The following is a 23,052-nucleotide window of genomic DNA, read 5'->3' on the forward strand; positions in this document are numbered from 1 at the left end:
CACTGAACTGTACTGCAAGTGTGCTGGCTGACCCAGCTGTCACTTCTTCCTTACTTTCCTTGCCCATCATAGGTAGTTACAAGTGTCCCTTAGCATTAGGTAGCCAGAGGTATCCTCAGTATTAAAGCGGTATTGTCACCATAAAAATCAAATTTCAACAGCAACTGGTCTGAGTGTATTAAGTGGTAAAGATGCTAATCCTGCATTCAAAACTTTCAAAACTTTTTCTGCTGTTATGATTTGGAGTTATCACATACTTAAGGAGCACTGGCCCTTTAGTAGTCCGTGCCAAAGAATTGCATGCTGGGGGTTCTTTTTATCTATAATCTATTCCTCCTCTTCCCTTTGTTTCCCTGCCAGCTGCTTATCTGAAAACTAATCCCCTACTCACTTGTGTTTACAAGCAAGGCTGAGGCGACTCAGCGATTGGAGGAGACAAGAAAAAAGTAAAGGGCAGAAATTACATCACTAGTTAGCCTCAGGGGCGTAGCAATAGGGGTTGCAGAGGTTGCGACCGCATCGGGGCCCTTGGGCCAGAGGGGCCCCGAATGGCCCTCCCTTAACTGCAAAATTAGCTCTCTATTGGTCCTGTGCTCTTAATAATCACTTCTATAGATACTTTGAATAGTGGTAATCATTAACAAACTGTTCCCCATCCCCTTCTTGCACCTCTGACCATGTGATTGTTCTTGGCAGGTTTTGGTGCGCCGTATCAATTGTTATGTATAGAGTGCTTGGGGGGGCCCCATTTTAAAGTTGCATCGGGGCCCACAGCTCCTTAGCTACGCCACTGGTTAGCCTTAACTGTGGGAAATAGACATGGCCTCCACCACTAACAGAATTCTCGTCATTTACTATATAACATTCACTGAAATCAAAACGTGGACAGTATAATACATGTGTTATGTAAGTAGATCAAGTATTTATCTATTTATATATGTGTTTTTTTCCCTGGCATAGTATGGCTGATCCTACTGCTTTAAGTAGCTAGAGGTGCCCTCAAGTATTAGGTAGCTAGAGGAACTTCAGTATTAGGTAGCTAGTGGAGCCTCAGACTGAAGGGAGATCTTGTCACTGGAATGCTGAGAGCTGGGGTAAGTAACCTCATTTACGCTCTGCTAGGGACTCTGCATAGGGAGGCACTATGAAAGGGGAGTGAGGCCTTATCATTATCAGACGCCTGTAGGCACATGTCTACAGTGCCTTATGGTCGATTTGCATGTAATAAGGAGAAATAAGGAGGAATGTGCCTGTCGCTGCCTGTAATAGAGGATGCTATGCACAGCCGGGGCCAGATTTAGGCCAAGGCCTCCTAGGCCATGGTGTAGGGCACCACAGGAGCAAGGGCACCAAAGCAGCAGGCTAAACTGGTGCAGTGCAGCATTTGCGAGCGCCTGACCACGGTACTCTGCTGCTAGCCGCCTGTGCAGCAGCCATCTTACTCTCAGTGCACGTTTGCATTGTGGCAGGCTCTCTCAATCTCTTTGATTGTGCTCAAAGGCAGTGTAATTCTTCCCTCACCTTCCGTGACCTGCTGTGAGCCGGCTGCACGATAAGGAGCTGACTGATAAGACATTCCTCTGGTGAAAGTTTATACAGGGGGTGGGGTTGTCAAAGAGTTTTTGATGCTGACAGCCTGATTTCAGCATTCAGATATTCTTTGGAAGTATTATGCAAGATGGAATTATGTGAGAAAATGAGTGTATGCAATGGCTCAGCTCGGGATAACCGGCAAGGAGATTAAAGAGACACTGAAGCGAAAAAAAAAAATTATGATATAATGAATTGGTTGTATAGTACAGCTAAGAAATACAACATTAGAAGCAGAGACATAAGTCTAATATTGTTTCCAGTACAGTAAGAGTTAAAGGACACATCCAAGGTTTTTTTTTAAAAAAAGATCCACTTACCTGGGGCTTCCTCCAGCCTGGGGCAGCCGTTCTGTGCCCTCACCGCAGCTCCTGCATCTCCCGATCCTCTTCGCCGGCGAGGCCGACCTCGTCAGGTCGGGTTCCGGGTCGGCCTCTTCTGCGCTCCACCGTGCGGGTCACGTGGTCCGGCCGACGTCATCTGGACGCTACTGCATTTGCAGAAATATACCTTTTGTTGTGTTAACCTGGCGTTCTATTAGGATCGCCCCAGGGTGGCTGAGCAGCAGTATTTTTTGAATTTTTTTTTTTTTAAATCATGTAGCTAGCCTACCGCTAGCTACATGATTCCCCCCTCCCTGCCGAATCTCTCCACCCTTCCGATCGCCGCCGGCGATCAAACACACCAGGAAATCCCGTTCTGAAAGGGATTTCCTTCAGGGCTTCCCTAGTCGCCATGGCGACGAACGGAATGACGTCATCAACGTCGTGACGTCACAGGGAGTCCCGAACCACCCTTCAGCGCTGCCTGGCACTGATTGGCCAGGCTGCGCACGGGGTCTCGGGGGGGGGCCCTGTTACGCGGCGGGTAGTGGCACATCGGCGGCGAGCGGCCCCAACATGCAGCTAGCAAAGTGCTAGCTGCGTGTTTTTAAAAAAAAAAAAAAAAAGAAAATCAGCCCACCAGGGCCTGAGCGGTGCCCTGCGGCGGTTATGGACCAGCTGAGCTCGTCCATACCGCCAAGGAGGTTAATACTTCATCCTACTACTAACTACTGAATCTGAGAGAGCCTAAGTGCTCTGAGTCCAATAGGAGAAAAGCACTATAGAAATGATTGTTATTGTCTGTACAGTATACAGTATTCCGCTAAAGGCACAATGGGGATGATTCACAAGGCTTACCTATTTTTCATCTGAAATGTAAGGAGAGTGAATGCTTGAGATAAACAAATAAGGGACCATGTGAAATTCACTTTTTCATCTGACTTTTCTCCTAGGAGATCATTTTTCATCTTTGATTTAAAATAACTTTCCAGGACTTTTCAACTAAAAAAAAGTACCAAAAAGTTGGTGGAATGGTACTATCAAAACTATTTTGAGTATTTTCTTGCTTTCTGTTGGCTAGAAAGGCATTTTATTGACAACAAGTGAAAAAGTGAATTGCATATGGACCAAGGAGAGATAATTCATGAGATAAACAGATATGGACCCATATGCAATTAACTTTTCATTAACTTTTAACTAAGTTTTCTCCTAAGAGATCATTTTGATCTTTTATTTAAATTACCTTTTCATCATTTTACAATTCGAATAGTACCCAAAAGTTAGTGAAAAAGTACTATCAAAATTATTTTGAGTATTTTATTGCTTGTTGATGGCTCAAAAGGCAATTCATTGATAAGATGTGAACATATCACATAGGCGAAAACTCAGGAGAAAAAATGTATTGCATATGGGCCATGGAGAGATAAATCATGAGTTAAGTCAAATAAGGAGAGGTAAACATTGGCTATCATTCATAAAGCATTTCCGCATGCGGAAATGCTAAAAACAGCGGACTTTACCGACCACTTAGCAAAGTCAGCATTCATAAACGCTCTTTCCGCATGAAAAAATGACCTTACCGAGCAGAGTGATAAATCACCGCCTTATGCGGTGATTATCGGAACAAATGTAGCAAAATGTTACATAGTTACATAGTTACTTTGGTTGAAAAAAGACATACGTCCATCGAGTTCAACCAGTACAAAGTACACTCCAGCCTGCTCCCTCACATATCCCTGTTGATCCAGAGGAAGGCGAAAAAACCCTTACAAGGTAAACATTCCTTCCCGACTCCAGATGGCAATCAGATAAAATCCCTGGATTAACATCATTGGCATTACCTAGTAATTGTAGCCATGGATGTCATTCAACGCAAGGAAAGCATCTAAGCCCCCTTTAAATGCAGGTATAGAGTTTGCCATAACGACTTCCTGTGGCAATGCATTCCACATCTTAATCACTCTTACTGTAAAGAACCCTTTCCTAAATAAATGGCTAAAACGTTTTTCCTCCATGCGCAGATCATGTCCTCTAGTCCTTTGAGAAGGCCTAGGGACAAAAAGCTCATCCGCCAAGCTATTATATTGCCCTCTGATGTATTTATACATGTTAATTAGATCTCCTCTAAGGCGTCTTTTCTCTAGACTAAATAAACCCAGTTTATCTAACCTTTCTTGGTAAGTGAGACCTTCCATCCCACGTATCAATTTTGTTGCTCGTCTCTGCACCTGCTCTAAAACTGCAATATCTTTTTTGTAATGTGGTGCCCAGAACTGAATTCCATATTCCAGATGTGGCCTTACTAGAGAGTTAAACAGGGGCAATATTATGCTAGCATCTCGAGTTTTTATTTCCCTTTTAATGCATCCCAAAATTTTGTTAGCTTTAGCTGCAGCGGCTTGGCATTGAGTACGATTATTTAACTTGTTGTCGATGAGTACTCCTAAGTCCTTCTCCAAGTTTGATGTCCCCAACTGTATCCCATTTATTTTGTATGGTGTTAGACCATTGGTACGACCAAAATGCATGACTTTACATTTGTCAACATTGAATTTCATCTGCCATGTATGTGCCCATATAGCCATCCTATCCAGATCCTGTTGCAATATAACACTATCTTCCTTAGAGTTGATGATTCTGCACAATTTTGTATCATCTGCAAAAATAGCAACATTGCTCACTACTGTATCCACTAGGTCATTAATAAATAAATTGAAGAGCACTGGACCCAGTACAGACCCCTGTGGGACCCCACTGCTAACAGTCTCCCATTTTGAGTATGATCCATTGACCACAACTCTTTGTTTTCTGTCCATTAGCCAGTTCCCTATCCAAGCACACAGACTCTTCCCCAGTCCTTGCATCCTCATCTTTTGCACCAGACTTTTGTGGGGAACAGTGTCGAATGCCTTAGCAAAGTCTAAGTATATCACATCTACAGCATTCCCAATATCCATATTAGCATTCACTACCTCATAAAAGCTGAGCATGTTAGTCAAACAGGACCTGTCTTTAGTAAACCCATGTTGATGCTGAGAAATAAGATTATTTTCTACTATGAAGTCATGTATAGTATCTCTTAGTAACCCCTCAAATAGTTTGCATACAACTGATGTTAAGCTTACAGGTCTATAATTTCCTGGATCTGATTTTTTGCCCTTCTTAAATAATGGGAAAACGTGGGCTGTACGCCAATCCACTGGGACTCTGCCAGTTGCAAGAGAGTCACAAAAGATAAGATAAAGGGGTTTATCTATAACTGAACTTAATTCCCTTAGGACCCGAGGATGCATGCCATCCGGGCCAGGTGCCTTGTCTATTTTTAATTTATTTAGTCTTGCCTTTACTTCTTCCTGCGTTAAGTATTTAATATTACAGTTAGAAGATTGAGACTCTTCCGCCTCTGTAATTTGCAACAGTGCTGTTTCCTTTGCAAAGACAGAAGCAAAGAAAGCATTTAATAACTCTGCCTTACCTTGGTCATCCACCATTGAGTTCCCACCCTCATCCTTTAGGAGTCCTATACAGTCAACCTTTCTTTTTTTAGAGTTGATGTACTTGTAAAACTTTTTTGGGTTAGATTTGATATCCCTAGCGATTTGATTTTCAGCTTCGATCTTTGCCAGCCTAATTTCTTTTTTACAATTTTTATTGCACTCCTTATAATTGCTTAGTGCAGCCTCGGTCCCCTCCTGTTTTAGGACCTTATAGGCATTCTTTTTCCTCTTCATTTTATCTTTAACCTTTCTATTCATCCATAGAGGCCTTTTTTTATTCCTAGACATTTTGTTTCCATATGGGATATACATACTACAATATTGATTGAGAATACGTTTAAAAGCTTGCCATTTCCCTTCAGTGTCCTCCCCTTGTAGTACATTATCCCAGTTCACCAAACTTAGTGCCTGCCTGATTTGATTGAACTTTGCTTTTCTAAAATTCATAGTTTTAGTGGTCCCGCTGCCCCGTGGCCTATCAGTCACCAGATCAAACGTTATCATGTTGTGATCACTATTTCCCAAATGTTCTTGAACCTGCACATTTGATACATTATCTGGTCTATTAGAAATGATCAGATCCAGTAACGCATTCCCCCTAGTTGGTTCCGTTACCATTTGAGTCAAGTAATTGTCCTGTAGTGCTGCCAGAAATCTGCTGCTTTTACCAGAATGGGTAGCCTCAATACTCCAGTTAATGTCTGGAAAGTTGAAGTCGCCCATAACTATGACCTCATTTTTACTTGCCGCTTTTTCAATTTGCTGTAGTAATTGCAGTTCTGCAGCTTCATTAATATGAGGTGGTCTGTAGCATACCCCAATAAGCAATTGGCAACTTTTATTTCCACCATGAATATTTACCCAAACGGACTCCACATCTTCGCAATCTTCCTCCATCTCATCGTTGAGGACAGCTGTAAAAGAATTCTTAACAAAGAGACAAACCCCTCCACCTTTTTTCCCTGTTCTATCCCTCCTGAACACATTGTATCCTTTTAAATTGGCTATCCAGTCATGACTTTCATCCATCCATGTCTCGGTTATTCCCACAATGTCATAGCCTTTGTCATTCAGAATGAACTCTAGTTCATCTATTTTATTTGCAAGGCTCCGAGCATTGGTTATCATGCACTTTATATTTTTACCACCACATTTACCAATTTTGTTTACCTGAAATGGGCTACTTGAAGTTTTACCAACCTCCTTAATCTTTACACTGTCCCCACCCCCCTCTCCACCCCCCATAATGTTAGGCTCCCACTGTCTTTTTACCTTATCTTGTCTATATGTTGAGACTTTATCCTCCCGCCTCCCCCCAGATCCTAGTTTAAAATCTCCTCCAACCGTTTAGCCATCTTCTCCCCCAATGCAGCTGCACCCTCCCCATTAAGGTGCAGCCCGTCCCTGCTGTAGAACCTACTTCTTTATGAATGCCCACCCAGAAGTCTAAAACACCGCCAGCGGTGTTTTTCCGCATTGATTCCCCTTACCGACAGCCTCTTTATGAATGATACCCCATGAGTTAGATAATGGGAGATAACTCATGAGCAAGGTGGGGTAATTCAACAAAAACGCTTTGTGAATCAACCACAATGACATTACAAAATAACAATTGAATGTAAATGTAGGTGAAAGACATAATAATAATAATAATAATAATAAGCATAGCATCATTTGTAACATTCCAAAATCTGAAACACGCTTTGGCCACCAAGAAATACAACAAATAGCAAGAAGACCTGTCACTAACCTGTACACACGGGTAGCAGCTCAGAGATAGAAGAGAAAGGGATTATTGTCATACAGGAATGTCAGAGAGGACTGTATGACCTGCAGTACAAAGGCCAATGCCATTGCCTGGTGCTTCTATTTATATAAGTAACGAGATGTATGGGCGTGAATAAAGCATATCGTTTATGGAATATTACACTGTGTTGTCTTAATGCCAAAGTTCACACATAAATACAAATACATTTTAAACAGGTACTGTAACGATACAGCAGAATGCAGTAACTGATCAATTTTTATGTTAACTATCCTGGTTTCAGCATCAGAAACACTTCCTTTATGTATATTTTGCTGTATATCGGGTATGCAGCCCTGCCCCTCCCACTGAGGCTTTGCCCAGGCTGGAAATTATATTATACGGAATTCTCCAACTCCCCAAAGCATTCTGGGGGACCAGAGATCTTTTCTACTGGCTTTAGAACTCTACTATTTATATAAGTAAATAGATGTATGGGTGTGAATAAAACAGCTCTTTTATGGAATATTACACTGTGTTGACTTAAAGTGGTATACTGAAATTGAATCTATGGTCTAAAGCTGGGCCGGGCCAAGGCAGAGGCGACAGAGGCTCCAGCCTCAGGACGCAGTGTAGGAGGGGGCACACAACTCACTCTGCTAACGTTCCTCTAATGTGTTTGAAGCAGAGAGAAATAAGAAAAGGGGATACATGGCAGTGACTGCAAGCCAGATAATTAGAGATTAAGGTGTTGAGGAGGGTTGGGGGCTCTGGGGTCCCTCTTAGTCTAATAGCAATTAGTGTGTGACCGCTGGGGTGGGGCGCACTTTGATGTATCAGCCTTGGGTGCTGGAGGACCTTGTCCCGGCTCTGGTTTAATGCACACATGTCAAACTCTGGCCCACAGAGCTATCAAATTTGGCCCTCCAAGTGGGTTCCCCCTTTTGCATTATGCAGACGTGTCACTAGGGTTGGTGTCACCTGGTGCAGAAACTCATGGTGTCACACTTTGCTATAGGGCAGGGGTGTCAAACTCAAATACAAAGTGTGAAGAAATTGTACACTGGGACCAAGTCACGGGCCAACGTCAATGTCTACTGGCCTCCTTCCTCCCTTATAAAGTTCTCTGGTGTCTGGTGGTCGTCCCTCCCCTATACAGTTCCCTGGTGTCTAGTGGTCCTACTCCCTCCCCTATACAGTTCCCTGGTGTCTAGTGGTCCTCCCTCCTCTATACAGTTCCCTGGTGTCTAGAGACCCCACCCTTCCCTATACAGTTCCCTGGGGTCAAGTCCTACCTCCCTCATATGGCTTACCTGGTGCTCTAGGGCTTCACCTCCAGTATAACTTCCCTGGTGGTCTAGAGTGGGCCAAACATAATGCAAAGTGGGAAACCACTTGAGGGTCAAATTTAAGGGCTCTGATGGGCAAGTTTGGCCCGCAGGCCGGAGTTTGACATGTATGCTATAGGGGTGGAAGAGGAGTACTATGCTGGACAGCTTGATATTGGGGGGTGGGTAGATGGGACACCTTTTTTTAACTAGAGTATATTCAAATTTCAAACTAGGCAGCATTTACAGTATGATGGGACACCTTTGCTAAGGGGTTAATAGGGGGATGTCAAGCACTAGCCTTGTCTATATTTACATAGCCTTACTTCCCTCTCCCTTAGTTTGGAGCTTGGTGTTACCCCCTCTGCTGGTGACACCTGGTGCGGTCCGCCCCTACCGCACCCCCCTAGTGACGCTACTGTTGACCTCGTTTTTTTCATAATTTATTCTCCCTAGAGCATGGAATATTATTGCGCAGAAAGTCAAGTATTTTTGGCCAGATGATCTCCTGGGCTCGGCAGTGTGCTATGAGCTCCCCGCCCCAAATGATGGGAATTGCAAATCGAGACACAGGGCAGAATGGGGAACAGGGTAGTTCTAGGAGGTGTCCAGCTCCAGGGTAACTGTCTATGTAGACATTCTTCTTCCCATGCTTTTCTGCTCTGGCTGATGATATCTTAGCAAAATATAAGCTGTCATAGCTCTCATCTTTGTCTCCAACCACGAAGAGGACAGGTCCTCTTGCCTTCTCCACGGGAAACATGTTGGCCTGGTTTTCTGGTTTTGTCGGATCTCCAACTATATAAAAAGCATTGCAACTTCCATAGTGAGTAAAAATAACCTTCTCAGTCTGGAAGGGGATTCCGGGAAGGACAAGATCTCCATAGTTGATGGTATTACCAGAGGCTGCTATGGTTCCATTGATGCAGACAGTTGCTGCCACCTGGGGCAGATAAGATGCCATGGCCAACGCTACTTCAGCTCCTTTGCTCACCCCGAGTACTCCAATTCCACCTCTGGAGACCTGAATCAGATACAGATAAGTCAGAAGCATTAATAGGTTTAATAGGGATCTTTAGTGGATGTAACTTAAAGTTAATGTTTACCGGATTAAAAAAGAAAAAGTCAGATACTCACCTAAGGAGAGGGAAGGCTCGGTCCTAATGAGCCTTCCCCCTCCTCTCCCGGTGCCCGGTCCCGCGCAGGATGCCCCGTGGCAGTATTCGACCAGTTCGGTCAAATACTGCCACTTCCGCATGCCTTCGGGAGCTTTCGGAAGCCTTCAGGAGCACTCGGGCTCCCGATGACGCGGCCGTTCCATACTACGCATGCGCAAGCGCCCTCTATGACGCACTCGCGCGTACATAGTATGGAGCAGCCCGTCTTCGGAAGCCCGAGTGCTCCCGAAGACCTCCGAAGTCCCTGCGGCGGCGGACGCGAACGGGGGAGCCAGCGCAGCACCGAGGGCACCGGGAGAGGAGAGGGAAGGCTCATTAGGACCGAGCCTTCCCTCTCCTTAGGTGAGTATCTGACTTTTTCTTTTTTTAAACGGTACCCATTGGCTTTAAAGGATACCCGAAGTGACATGTGAACTGATGAGAAAGACATGGGTATGTACAGTGCCCAGCACACAAACAACTATGCTGTGTTCCTTTTTTTCTTTCTTTGCCTGAAAGCGTTAAATATCAGGTATGTAAGTGGCTCAGTCCTGACTTAGACAGGAAGTGACTACAGTGTGACCCTCACTGATAAGAAATTCCCCTTTTTATCTCTTTCTTGCTCTCAGAAGCCGTTTTCTGCTAGGAAATTGTTTTATAAATCAAAACAGTGTAAGATAAGGGAGAGAGTGGGTATGACCCGACCGAACACAAATAGCCATTGAACACGGAATCTCTATAAAAAAAAGTTTTATTAATCAATCACGTATCAAAAAAACCTAACAAATGAATTAAAAGATGTGCCCCTGACCCGGCATGACCCTTACCCAAGGACCACCCTGATAACTTGCTCCACCCGCCTACTACCCAACCCACACACCCCCAAGCAAGCAGTTGAACACCCTCTGAGTTGACGAGGTGGTTGAGTGAAGCATAAACAACTGCTTCACTGGTTGCTGCAGCTAGAAAGAGAAACATGTATAATTGTCATTTTGGCCAAATACTGTAGATGGATGAATCTGTCACTGGTGCTTGTTCTTTATGAACAGTCCAAGTCAGCACCAGGAAACTCACAGCACTATGATGCTCAGGAGTGCCATGGAGTCAAAATAAAGGCTTGGAAAGTAGCACAAATGCGAAGCATAAGCCTAGCTAGTCAGTTCCAGCAAGAGAATTAAAGCAGAGTTGTGCAGAGCAAGCAGTTCAATAGAGCCATTTAATATGCAGAGCAGCCAGTCACATCCAGAGCAAGGTTGTACAAAGCAAGCAGTTCAATAAAGCCACATGGTATGCAGGGTAAGCATTCACATCCAGCCAAAATTGTTTTATAGTTGGAATGTCTTATCAGTGAGGGTCACACTGTAGTCACTTCCTGTCTGAGTCAGGACTGAGTCAGCCACTTACATACCTGATATTTAACTCTTTCAGGCAGAGAAAGAAAAAACGGAACACAGCCTAGTTATTTGTGTGCTAGGCACTGTACATACCCATGTCTATCTCATCATGTCACATGTCACTTCGGGTATCCTTTAAGGATTAAAGAGGAAGTTTTGCGCAGGATTGAACTTCATCCCAATCAGTAGCTGATACCCCCTTTCCCATGAGAGATTTTTACCTTTTCTCAAATAGATCATCAGGGAGGTCTGTATGGATATTGCGGTGAAACCCCTCCCTCAGTGTGATGTCATGACCATGGGCCTGACAGTTTGCTGTCTGTGAACCTCGTTGCATTGTGGGAAATAATGGATTTTTTCCAACTGCCAAGCAAGCAACATCATCCTCTGTGCATGGAACTCTCAGTAACGAACATTCCGTACTGATCACCTGGCAGGACTAAAGATGTCGCCACCAGTGATACATTTCAGAATGAAAATTGGCATGAGGAAATATTTTACAATGGGCAAACACTGACTAATTAATTTATAAATTAATATTGTAAAAAAAAAAAAAAATCAATTTTATTAAAAAAAAAAGTCACTACAGTTTCTCTCTAAACTGCTGATATTTTACAATATCCATTTATGAATAATTTAACCAATACTTGCCCATTGTAAAATCTGATTTACATTCTTAAATGGAATCACAGATGGCGACTTAATCGCTGCTGGCAAGGAGCAACACTTAGGAACGGCTGTGTGTGCCGAAGTGAGCAGAAACAACACCTGGGCCCATATGCAATTAACTTTTTCTCCTGAGTCTTCTCCTATGAGATAATTTTAAAATTGTCTATAAAATGCCGTTTAAACCACCAGCAAGCAAGAAAACACTCAAAATAATTTTGTTAGTACGTGTTCACCTACTTGTTGGTACTTTTTCAGTTCCAGAGTGCTGAAAATGTATTTTAAATAGAAGATGAAAAATGATCACTCAGGAGAAAAGTAAATTGCATATGGCCCCTGGTCTCCCATAGTGCTCTGGGGTAGAAGGCTGTGTAATGCAATAGCCTAGGCTAAACATCACTGGGAGGGCGGAGCTACATGCCAATATACAGCAATATATGTAGGAAGTGTTTCTGATGCTGAAACAAGGGAATCTGAAGTGAAAGGGATTTGGAGGAAGACATATTTATTTCCTTTTCAACAATGCAAATTGCTTTGCTGTCCCGCTGACGCTCTGCCTCTAATTTGTATAGTCATAGACCGGGAACAACCATGCCGATCAGATTTCCTGACACAAGCAGGGTCGGACTGGGACACTGAGGGCCCACCAAAGAAATTTCAACCTGGGGCCCACACATCCCATGATTGCGGTGAAAAAAGGGCGTGACCATGCACCGGAAGGTGGGCGTGGTCATGATGTATTATGGACAGGGCCAAATGTACATGATCTTAGCAGCATTGTAATTCAGAGACACTGCTGCCCAGCAAAACTTTGCATAGAGTCCCCTCCTTCAATATAAAGTAATGTCCTACTTTGCAGAGGTTGTGACCGCATCAGGGCCCTTGGACGCTCAACTACAGTATTACCTCTCTATTGGTCCTGTGCTCATAATAATCATTTCTATAGATACTTTGAACAGTGGTAATCATTAACAAGCTATTTCCCATCCCCTTCTTGCACCTCTGACACTGTAGTTGACATTGGCAGGTTTTGGTGCGTCGTATCAATTGTCATGTATAGAGTGCTTGGGGGGCCCATTGTAAAATTTGCATCGAGGCCTACAGCTCTTTAGCTACGCCACTGCTCTCAGCATGAGTGATTACAGCACTGAGAAAAGAATGTTTGTGCTGCAGGCAGCAATTGGAGCTCTGTCAGACAAGGTGGGGGGGCCCATCAAAGACCTGGAGGCAGGGCCCACCGAGGGAAAAAAACTTTACTACTGTGGCCCAGTCCAACCCTGGACACAAGTCTGACCTGATTAGCTGCATGCTTGTTTCAGGTGTGTGATCCAGACACTACTGCAGCCAAAGAGATCAGCAGGGCAGCCAGGCAACTGGTATTGTTTCACAGGAAAAAAATATGGCAGCCTCCATATCTTCTCGCTTCAAGTTGCCTTTAACGTTAAATTCGATAAGTTGAATAATGTGTTACATTCCACTATATGTTGTTGCGGTGCCTCTTTAAATGTTGTGGTTGTTGTGAAAGCCACTATTGAAAGCACGATAGGAAACAGCTACACATGTGAGGTAGAGGATGTGAATGTTACGGCCTGAACCTGAAGTCTGGCTACTTAGAGTTCCTGCCCCCCAATATGCAAAGTGGCCGGGCTACCTCAGCTAATGTGCAGAACAAATTCCATTCAGCACAATTTTAAGCATGTTCAGCACAAGTTTTTCTGGACTCTGTATTTCCTGGCTCCTCCCCCTGCCCCTTGCCCCTCCTCCCTCCACTGTCTGCAGGGAGGATGTATACAGGGCAGCCTGTCTAGTGCACCTGTACTCGCCGCATCCCTGCTGTGTGCCTCCGTGGACTTTTATTGCAACATGTGTTTCTGGTATTTGCTGCTGTAACATAGGCTGCAATGATAGCTGGAGACATGTGTGCACACACAGCAGGGAGGGAGAGTGTAGGCACAGGCTGCCCTCCCTGCAGACAGATGTGAGGACGCAGGACACCCAAGACCGGATTTCTGGAAAGGCCGAAAAGGCCCGGGCCTTGGGCAGCTGCAGCCAAATGGGGCACCTGGACATGAAATAGGGGATGCTACATATGAAAAAGAAGGCTGCAAATTGGGAGCAACTCATAAAAACGGAAGCTGATGTTCAAAGAGTTGTCAATTAACCATTTCAGCCCGCGGGTACTGTTCACCTTATCGACGAGAGGAATTTTTACCTGTCAGCGCTCCGCCCTTTCCTTCCCCAATAACTTTATCACTATTTATTACAACAAAATGATCTATACCTTGTTTTTTTCCGCTACAATTAGGCTTTCTTTGGGTGGTACATTATGCTAACAATTATTTTATTCTAAATGCATAATGATGGGAATAATAAGGACAAAAAATCATTATTTTCCAGTTTTCAGCCATTATAGTTTTAAAATAATTCATGCTACCATAATTAAAATCCACACATTTTATTTGGCCATTTGTCCCGGTTATTGCAACTTTAAAATTATATCCCTAGTACAATGTATGGTGACATAATGTGATATTTTATTTGGAAATAAAGGTCACTCATTTTTAGCCCGTTATTTCATAATTATATGCCCTCTTGTCAGTAGGTGTCAGTAGGTGTACTTTACTATTTGGCCACAAGATGTCCCCACTAAGCAAAAATCCTATTAGCGTGCTTTGAATGCTACATAGGATACAATGTATCACTACATTGTAACTAGGGGAAGTGATGTAGGCTTCCATCGGAGATTATGAATGGAAATATTGTTTCCATTCATAAATGTAACGATCGGGCGGTGGAAACCGGCAGAAATCAGCGGCGGCTCTATGTAAGAATAAACACTGTGTTTGAGCAAAAATAGTGTTTATTCTCGGCGGACAATGACAGATTGGCACAGGGGACTTTTGTCCCCTGCAGTCCAATCCCTCCTGCTAGCAGCAGCAGCACAATCGCGGGCATCTGCCCGCACGATCGCCTGTAAACCCCCCAAAGTGCAGGGACATGACTAGCGTGTCCCTGCGGCTCTAGCACCTGCCACTGCAGACGTGAAGCTCACATCCGCGCGCCATAAATGGTTAAAGTTAGTGGCAGCAGTATATGGATGTAACGCATGTAAGAGGGGGCTGCATATGGAATAGGAGGGTCACTGCTCCACTTGGAAGGGGAGCTCCAACATACTTGGCCTGGGGGCATTAAAAGTATCAATCCAGCCTTGAGGACACCGCTTCTCCCATTGGCCACAGTAGCACGGCCACTTTGTGCATTGGATGGCCAAATCCCGAAGTGGCCAACTTTGGGATCTGGCTGTAACAAATACAGGTGAAACTCGAAAAATTAGAATATTGTGCAAAATTCAACTTAAAGTTGAAATTAATATATGAAATAGACTCGTTACATGCACAGCGAGATATTTCAAGCCTTTATTTGATATAATTTTGATAATTATGACTTAGAACCCCAAAATCAAAATTTTAGACCATTAGAATATTGTGAAACTGTTCAATGCTCTAGGCTCAAAGTGTCTGACTCTAATCAGCTAATTCATCCAAAACACCTGCAAAAGGTCCCTATGTCATATATTGGTTTCAACTTTTAAGTTAAATTACTGAAAAAAAGGACTTTTGCACAATATACTAATTTTCCAAGTTTCACTGTAGAACCAGCTAACCTGCCAAGGGAGTAAAAAAAAGATTAAAAAAAAAAATACTTGTTTGCAATTTAAAAATTTCTAAAAGTAGTTTACCCACCGCTTGAACTTTTTGAAATACGACACACACTGTATTCATTTCATAGCTGCATAGCTGTGATGTAAAGATGAACAATAGGACTTCATTATCAGTTCATGAGAACTGATTTTTCTGATGTTAATACTACAGCAAAACCAGGCACTTGTTCTGTAGATTCAGTTCCTGAAGGCTCAGATCGACATATGAATATATTAAATATAAAAACTGTATTTTTGGACTATAAGACTCACTTTTTCTCCCCCAAAAGTGTGTGTGTGTGTGGGGGGGGGGGGGGGGAGTCACTGCGTCTTATAGTCCAAATGCAGGGAGTTCCTGACTTGTGAACGCCGGCCAATACAAACTTCCAACCCGACGCAATGTCGTGGACTACCTGTACTGTGCCCATGCAGAGGAGGAGGACACAGAGGGAAAAACGGAGAACACAGGGACACAAAGGGGCATAGAGGAGGACACAAAGAGGACAGAGGCAGACACATGAGGAACACAGGAAGACACAAGGGTTCAGAGGAGGATACTGGAGGTACAAGGAGACTGGAGGTATAAAGGGGCCATTTCAATACTTTTGTTGAATGTTGTCGTCAGGGGCGTAACTAGAATTAAAGCGGTATAAAACCCTGACATAATATTAAAATAAAAACACGTTTTCCTACTTTTTATATGCCATACGGTTATCATATTTGCATTTGCGCAGAAGTGTTATTCATTTAGTAATTTTAAGTTCCTAAAAGTACAGTTTTTTGCATTTAGAGCTGCCTTTGCATTTTATTCATAACTGGTTTTATTTATGTTATATTGAAGGCAGAAATGCTTTGAGTGTCTTTCTGTGTTCAGGAGCTTCTGCACAGTCAGGGAATGTGTCACATTCCTCACTTGATACAATTAAGTAAACACAAGATAACATTATCTCCAGTTCGGATGCGTCCAGCTTTCCCTGCAGGGAGCTTGTAAATCCTGTGTTTAACTAATTGAATGCTGTTCTAGTAAAAAAAAAAATGGTGGTAGCATATAATATGCTGTAAATAATTTTTTAGAGCAAAGAAGAAATGCTGGGTTTCATTTCGCTTTACTAGGGCTCCCCTGCAAAAATGATAGCATGGGGCCCCCTTGGTCCCTGAACCCCATGAGGGTCATGTGATCGGGAGTCGGTGCTATAAAGCAGCATCTAAAAGCAGATAAATATTACAGCTACTCTCTACTCTGCATAGAGTTGGCAGGGAGGAGGTGGCAGGGACTTTTTTTGAGCGAATGGGAAGGTTTTTTCACTAATTGGCTGCACTTGCAGTTGGGGAGAGGGAGGAGGAGGGGCCCCTGAAGCCTCTGGGCCTCCCCTGCAGTGGCAGGGGTTGCAGAGGTGATTGCTATGCCCATGGTTGTCATGTTAAAGCTGCTGCTGAACAGTTACTGGCTTTCTGCGGCCATGTGACAAGCGGTGCAGGGTGAGAAGAGATTAACCTGACAGGTGCAAGTTAAATTACTCAAAAAGAATACTGTGCCTGGCAGATCGTTTTGCCACATCATGGGGTAAACTATTAGTTATAAGCTAAGTCATCAGAAGAGTCTGTCGTCTGGGGCAATGACTGAGCAGTGAAGAGAGAGATTCATGGAACAGACCATAAAGAGATACAAAATACATCCCCCACTGTGTCATTTTTTGTGAAGCCTATTGTGGGAACAGCACGTACTATTACATATTTGACTTACTTTTGGATGATTGCTTAAAAATTCAGTAGCTTCTTCAAAATATTTTAGATCTAGACTATTGAATGTCTTTGGCAAATCTTCATAAGCAAAGTAAGCCAAAGCCAGAGCTGCAAACCCATGACTGGCCAGAAGGCTGCTTCGAAACTCTACAAGGCCTCCAAAACGCCCAAACAGATCGATGACTCCTCGGAACGGGCCTTCACCTAAATAGAACAATAAAACGTTAGTCCACTATCTGCTTGTTGGTACCTGTTAATAATCACTGCTGATATACACTGCCAGCGCACTTTATTAGGATCGTCCTACATATTCAATGTATATGCATGATAAATAGAGCACTGGCTGTTGCTGATAGATAGAATATCGGTAATTTTATATTACCAATCAGCTTGCTATTCTTCTTCTTATTATAATTATTGTTAAACTTTATATATAAAGCGCTAACATATTACACAGCACCGTACAATGAAACACTATAGACCTCAACAATGGTGCACACAATAGTGATGTAAATAAATATAATAAATATTCATATTCCATTAATAGATGGAAGCTTCTAGCCTTCTAGTAGTCTAGATCCTAGGTTCTCAACGTGTGGTACGCATACCCCAGGGGGTACCTCTGATGGTTCCAGGGGGTACTCGGGCTTGATATACTTAACCAAGAATAACATATTTAGAGCTTCATAAAATGATAAATCTCATTTAAAGAGAATCTGTATTGTTAAAATCGCACAAAAGTAAACATACCAGTGCGTTAGGGGACATCTCCTATTACCCTCTGACACAATTTTGCCGCTCCTCGCCGCATTAAAAGTGGTTAAAAACAGTTTTAAAAAGTTTGTTTATAAACAAACAAAATGGCCACCAAAACAGGAAGTAGGTTGATGTACAGTATGTCCACACATAGAAAATACATTCATACACATGCAGGCTGTATACAGCCTTCCTTTTGAATCTCAAGAGATCATTTGTGTGTTTCTTTCCCCCTGCAGTTCTCATGCACTGAAGTTTCAGGCTGCTTGTTTCTTCCTGCAAACAGCTTTGCCCTTGTCTGTAATTCTTCAGTATGTGAAAGCCCAGCCAGCTCAGAGGACGATTTATCCAGCTTGTAAAAGATAAGAGAGAAGCTGCTCTAATCCTAAATAACACACAGGCAGTGTGCATAGAGGGGCCTGGAAGGGGGAGTTCATAGCAGAACCACAACACTGAAGAACTTGGCAGCCTTCCAGACACAGGCCGACAAGTCTGACAGGGGAAAGATACATTGATTTATTACAGAGACAGTGATAGTAGAAAGTGCTGCAGTAAGCCAGAGCACATTAGAATATCTTTTTGAACTTGTAGGATGATAAAAAACAAGATGCAATTTTTGTTACGGAGTCTCTTTAAACAACACTAAATTTGTGTTTTAGCTAATTAAAAGCAACAGTAAATGCTTGGATGCTTGTTTAGACCCTATACCCTATACTACGATTAGATATATATTTGTCAAGGGATACTTGTGATAATGTTCACTATGCTAGGGGGTACTTGGTGAGTACAGGGTTTTAAAAGGGGTACATACCAATAAAATGCTGAGAAACACTGGTCTAGATAATAATCCAGAGAATTCCCCCGCCCCCCTGGCCTCCATGGATCCACTGATCACAGGCAGTGGTGCTCATCCAGATTCCAGATATCCAAACTACCCGGATAATCCGAACTTTTTTAGCTATCCGACCTCGGATCCGGATTCCGGATATCTGGGCAAATCCGGAATGCGGTATCCGGACTCGCAGCGGAATCCGGATAGAACCCCCTCTTCCACTCCTGCCGACACTGAGGCCTGTTCAGGCAGCCAGTCCTCAGTGGCCTCCTCTGCTCCCTACACCGCTTCCCGTGCAAGGAAAAACTCCGCCAGACCCTGTTAGGCGAGTCTTTACCTGTTGTTGGCAAGAGGTGGACATGAAGTGGCTGGGAATCACTATGCCTGCCTTACCACCCTTTATCACCACCACCACAACAACCTCCTGGCTCCTCCTGATCAACTATTACTAACTAAGCCACCTGGTTCACAATTTTTTTACAGCCGTGGTACCACCAACGCGACGTGCTTGTACACGTGCCACGTACACGTGCCACACACCACGTCCGGCACACGTTACACCTGCTGCTGCTGCAATGCCCTGCTCCTGCTGCCTGTGCTGCTCCCGCCGCCAGGGTGCCACAGGCCACTGCTGCTGTGCTGATATCACCTATATTTAAATTATAACACAATTGCTGCATACATTTATGAAGATGTCTGGGCTGAAAACTGTCATGTCCTAGTTGTGCGTTTGGACTTTGGACACAATGTGGGCTCGCTCCGCCGAGGTCCCCCGGAAGCCCCGATGAGAGCGGATTCGAACGCTCGGGCCGGCACAGAGCTCCAGGAGGTCGTGGTACTACCAACACAACATGCCACGTACACGTGCCACGCCTGGCACGCTCCTGACACACGTTACACCTGCTGCTGCATTGCCCTGCTCCTGCTGCCTGTGCTGCTCACACCGCCAGGGTGCCACAGGCCACTGCTGCTGTGCTGATACCACCTATATTTAACACAAAACACAATTGCTGCGTAATTTTTCGGAGGTGTCTTGGCTGAAAACTGTCATGTCCCAGACGTGTGGTTGGACTTTGGACACAATGTGGGCTGCACGACCGCTGTCTGGAACCTAGTCCTGATGTTAATTTACAGCCTTTTCTTTTCTGTATTTCAACTCCCCACATAATCAATTAGTGTTTCCCTTTAAAAAAAACATGATGCTACATGCCTTATTTACCCTTAAATTTTTTTTAGAAGCAATTTAAAGGCCACTTCCGGTTTTCTATCCGGATATCCGATTCCGGGCGGATATCCTAGATAATGGGTTCGGATATCCGATTCTATTCGGATTCCGGAAAGTTCGGATTCGGCTATCTGATTTGGATCCAGATATCTGGGTATCCGGATCCGAATCAATCCGGGTTTTAAAAAGGGGTATCCGAGCACCCCTGATCTCAGGCTCAGGATGCCTCATGCCTGCACACAGGGACAAGGCATCAAATACCTGTGATCGGTGGAGGCGAGGAGGACCGGGGAATCCTCTATTGAGAGAAGTATCATTTTAACCACATTTCAATATCGGTACACTAACATCATTAGCTCTAATTAAGATCTAATGATCCATGGAATGCAAATGTTTTGACAATTCTTTACCGGGAGGAAGGAAAAGAGCTCCTCGCATTCGTCCTTCTCTAACTTGGACTCTCTGGACCCCCGGGGCCACGTACCATCTTCTCAGACATGCGCTAGCTTCTGGGGAACACTCCGGGATAACATTCATCTCTAGGTGACAGTAGACTTCTAGGTGGATTTCAAAGGGACTTCCCATCACATCACACTTCATTAACCTAAAGAATGGAGTCGTTGACTTTAGGGCCCAGAAGAGGCCCATTGGATGGACACCACAGAAGTCTCCACCGGTGGCTGGTGTATGCTCCAAATCCACTTTTCCCTCATCATCACTCCTGTAGAAGGCTCTGGAGTAGAATAACTCTCCTTTCTCGTCTTTTAGCCAAGCTCTGATGGTAATGATCTGCTGTGCGGGGAGTTCCCAAGCTCTGATCTTCACTGGTTCATCTGCTAGGACAACCTCCGGTGAGATAGTCAGAAGAACCATAACTGGGCACAATGGATCTCTAAGGAGATATGGAACACAGACAGAAGCTATTCAGAGGAGGATTTTGTGTGTGTGTGTGTGTGTGTGTGTGTGCGTGCGTGCGTGCGTGTGTGTGTGTGTGTGACGATCTCTCGAAAAACGCCTTGACCAATTTGAATGAAACTTATTTCACAGATCCCGTACTACCTGGGGTGATATGTTCTGGGGCTCTCGGGTCCCCCCTGCACACCTGGGCGGAGCTACAAACAGCAAATCAGATTTCACCCATTCATGGAAATGGAAAAAATGTATAAGGCTGCCATTCTCACAGTAATCAAGCCAGAGTCCCCACACTTGGCACAGTTTGTCACTTGGTGACCGAGGTGACAAATCCAGGAAAAGTGGGTGGAGCATAAAACAGCCAATCAAATTTCAGCTATTCATTTTTAATGGGAAAATGTAAACTGCAGCCATTCTTAGACTGTTAATCGTAGGGTTCTCAAACTTGGCACAGTTGGTCACTGGGTGAATGAGATTAAGATTCAGGAAAGTGGGTGGAGCCTACAACAGCGAATCAAAATTCACCTATTGATTTTCAAGGGGAATATTTAAACTGCTGTCATTCTTACACTGTTTATGGCAGAGGCTTCAAACTTGCTACAGTCGGTTATTGGGTGACTGGGGTCCAAATTCACTAAAGGGGCGGGGCCTCAAACAGCCAATCAGATTTCCTTGTTGCATGAACTGCTTCCATTCACACATTTTTGATGCCAGGAATCTGAAAGCTCACAAACTTGGTCATTGAGTGACTGTGTGTCAAGGTTACAAAAAAGTGGGCCGAGCCAAAAAACAAATTTCACTGGTCAAATATATAACTGCAGCCATTCTTACACTGCTAATGGCAGGGTTCTCAAACTTTGCACAGTTGGTCACTGGGTGCCTGGGATTAATAATCAGGTAAGAGGGTGGAGCCTACAACAGCCAATCAAAATTCACCTGTTGATTTTCAAGGGGAATATCGACATTGCTACCATTCTTACACTGTTAATGACAGAGGCCTCAAACCTGATGCAGTCAGTCATTGACTGAGGTCCAAATTCACTAAAGGGGGTGGAGCCACAAACAGCCAATCAGATTTGTTTAATTTAAAGGGAAATATACAAATTATTAATACCAAGAACCCCAAAGCTCATAAACTTGGTAACTAAGTGACTGTATGTCAAGATTAGAAAAAGTGAGCCACAAACAGCCAATAAAATTTGTTAGATTGATTTCAGCCATTCTGTTATTGGCAGGCTTCTCAAACTTGACACAGTTAGTCACTGGATGACTGGGATTAATATTCAGGAAAGTGAGTGGAGCCTACAACAGCCAACCAATATTCACCTATTGATTTTCAAGGGGAATATTTACATTGCTGTCATTCTTACATTCTTAATAGCAGAGGCCTTAAATCTGGTACAGTCAGTCACTGGGAGATTGGGGTTTAAATTCTGAAAAGGGGGCGGGCTACAAACAGCCAATCAGATTTGTTTAATTTCACAGAAAAATGCAACTTATTGATGCCAAGGACCCCAATGCTCATAAACTTGGTCATTGAGTGACTGTATGTCAAGGTTAGAAACAGTGGGCAGAGCAAAAAACCACTAACTTTTTACATGGGAAAACTGCAGCCATTCTTACACTGTTAATGGCAGGGTTCTCATACTTGACACAGTTGGCCACTGGGTGAATGGGATTAATATTCAGAAAAGTAGCTGGAGCCTACAACAGCCAATCAAAATTCACCTATTGATTTTCAAGGAGAATATTGAAACTGCTGCCTTTCTTACATTGTTAATAGCAGAGGCCTCAAACTTGCTACAGTCGGTCATTAAGTGACTGGGGTTTAAATTCACCAAAGGGGTGGAGCTACAAACAGCCAATCAGATTTCTTTGCTGGAAAAACTGCTTCCATTCACACAATTTTGATGCCAGGAACCTGAAAGCTCACAAACTTGGTCATTGAGTGACTGTGTGTCAAGGTTACAAAAACTGGGTGGAGTCAAAAACAGATTTCCCTGGAAAAATGTAAACTGCAGCCCTTCTTGACTGTTAATGGCAGGGTTTTCAAACTTTGTACAGTTGGTTACTGGGTGAATGGGATTAATATTCAGGAAAAGTGGGTTGAGCCTAAAAAAGCAAATCAATATTCACCTGTTGATTTTCAAGGGGAATATTAAAATTGCTGCCATTCTTGCACTGT

At 43.7% G+C, this 23,052-nt stretch overlaps 2 protein-coding genes across 2 annotated transcripts in view; both read right to left on the reverse strand.

Annotated features, from left to right (window-relative positions):
* LOC137560641 (acyl-coenzyme A amino acid N-acyltransferase 2-like) overlaps window positions 1–17,231 on the reverse strand; it is a 32,405-nt gene extending 15,174 nt beyond the window's left edge. Inside the window, exon 1 of the mRNA XM_068271879.1 lies at window positions 17,144–17,231. The gene's annotated coding sequence lies outside the window, so the exon portion shown is untranslated. The remainder of the gene's footprint in view (window positions 1–17,143) is intronic.
* LOC137560657 (acyl-coenzyme A amino acid N-acyltransferase 1-like) overlaps window positions 8,515–23,052 on the reverse strand; it is a 46,943-nt gene continuing 32,405 nt past the window's right edge. The window contains exons 2-4 of the mRNA XM_068271880.1: window positions 20,366–20,847; window positions 17,144–17,346; window positions 8,515–9,506 (exon numbers count right to left, since the gene is read on the reverse strand). Of these exons, the coding sequence (XP_068127981.1) occupies window positions 8,919–9,506; window positions 17,144–17,346; window positions 20,366–20,828 (1,254 nt within the window). The 5' untranslated portion in view covers window positions 20,829–20,847 and the 3' untranslated portion in view covers window positions 8,515–8,918. The remainder of the gene's footprint in view (window positions 9,507–17,143; window positions 17,347–20,365; window positions 20,848–23,052) is intronic.

Source organism: Hyperolius riggenbachi, chromosome 1 (genome assembly GCF_040937935.1).
Source record: "Hyperolius riggenbachi isolate aHypRig1 chromosome 1, aHypRig1.pri, whole genome shotgun sequence".
Lineage (NCBI taxonomy): Eukaryota > Metazoa > Chordata > Amphibia > Anura > Hyperoliidae > Hyperolius > Hyperolius riggenbachi.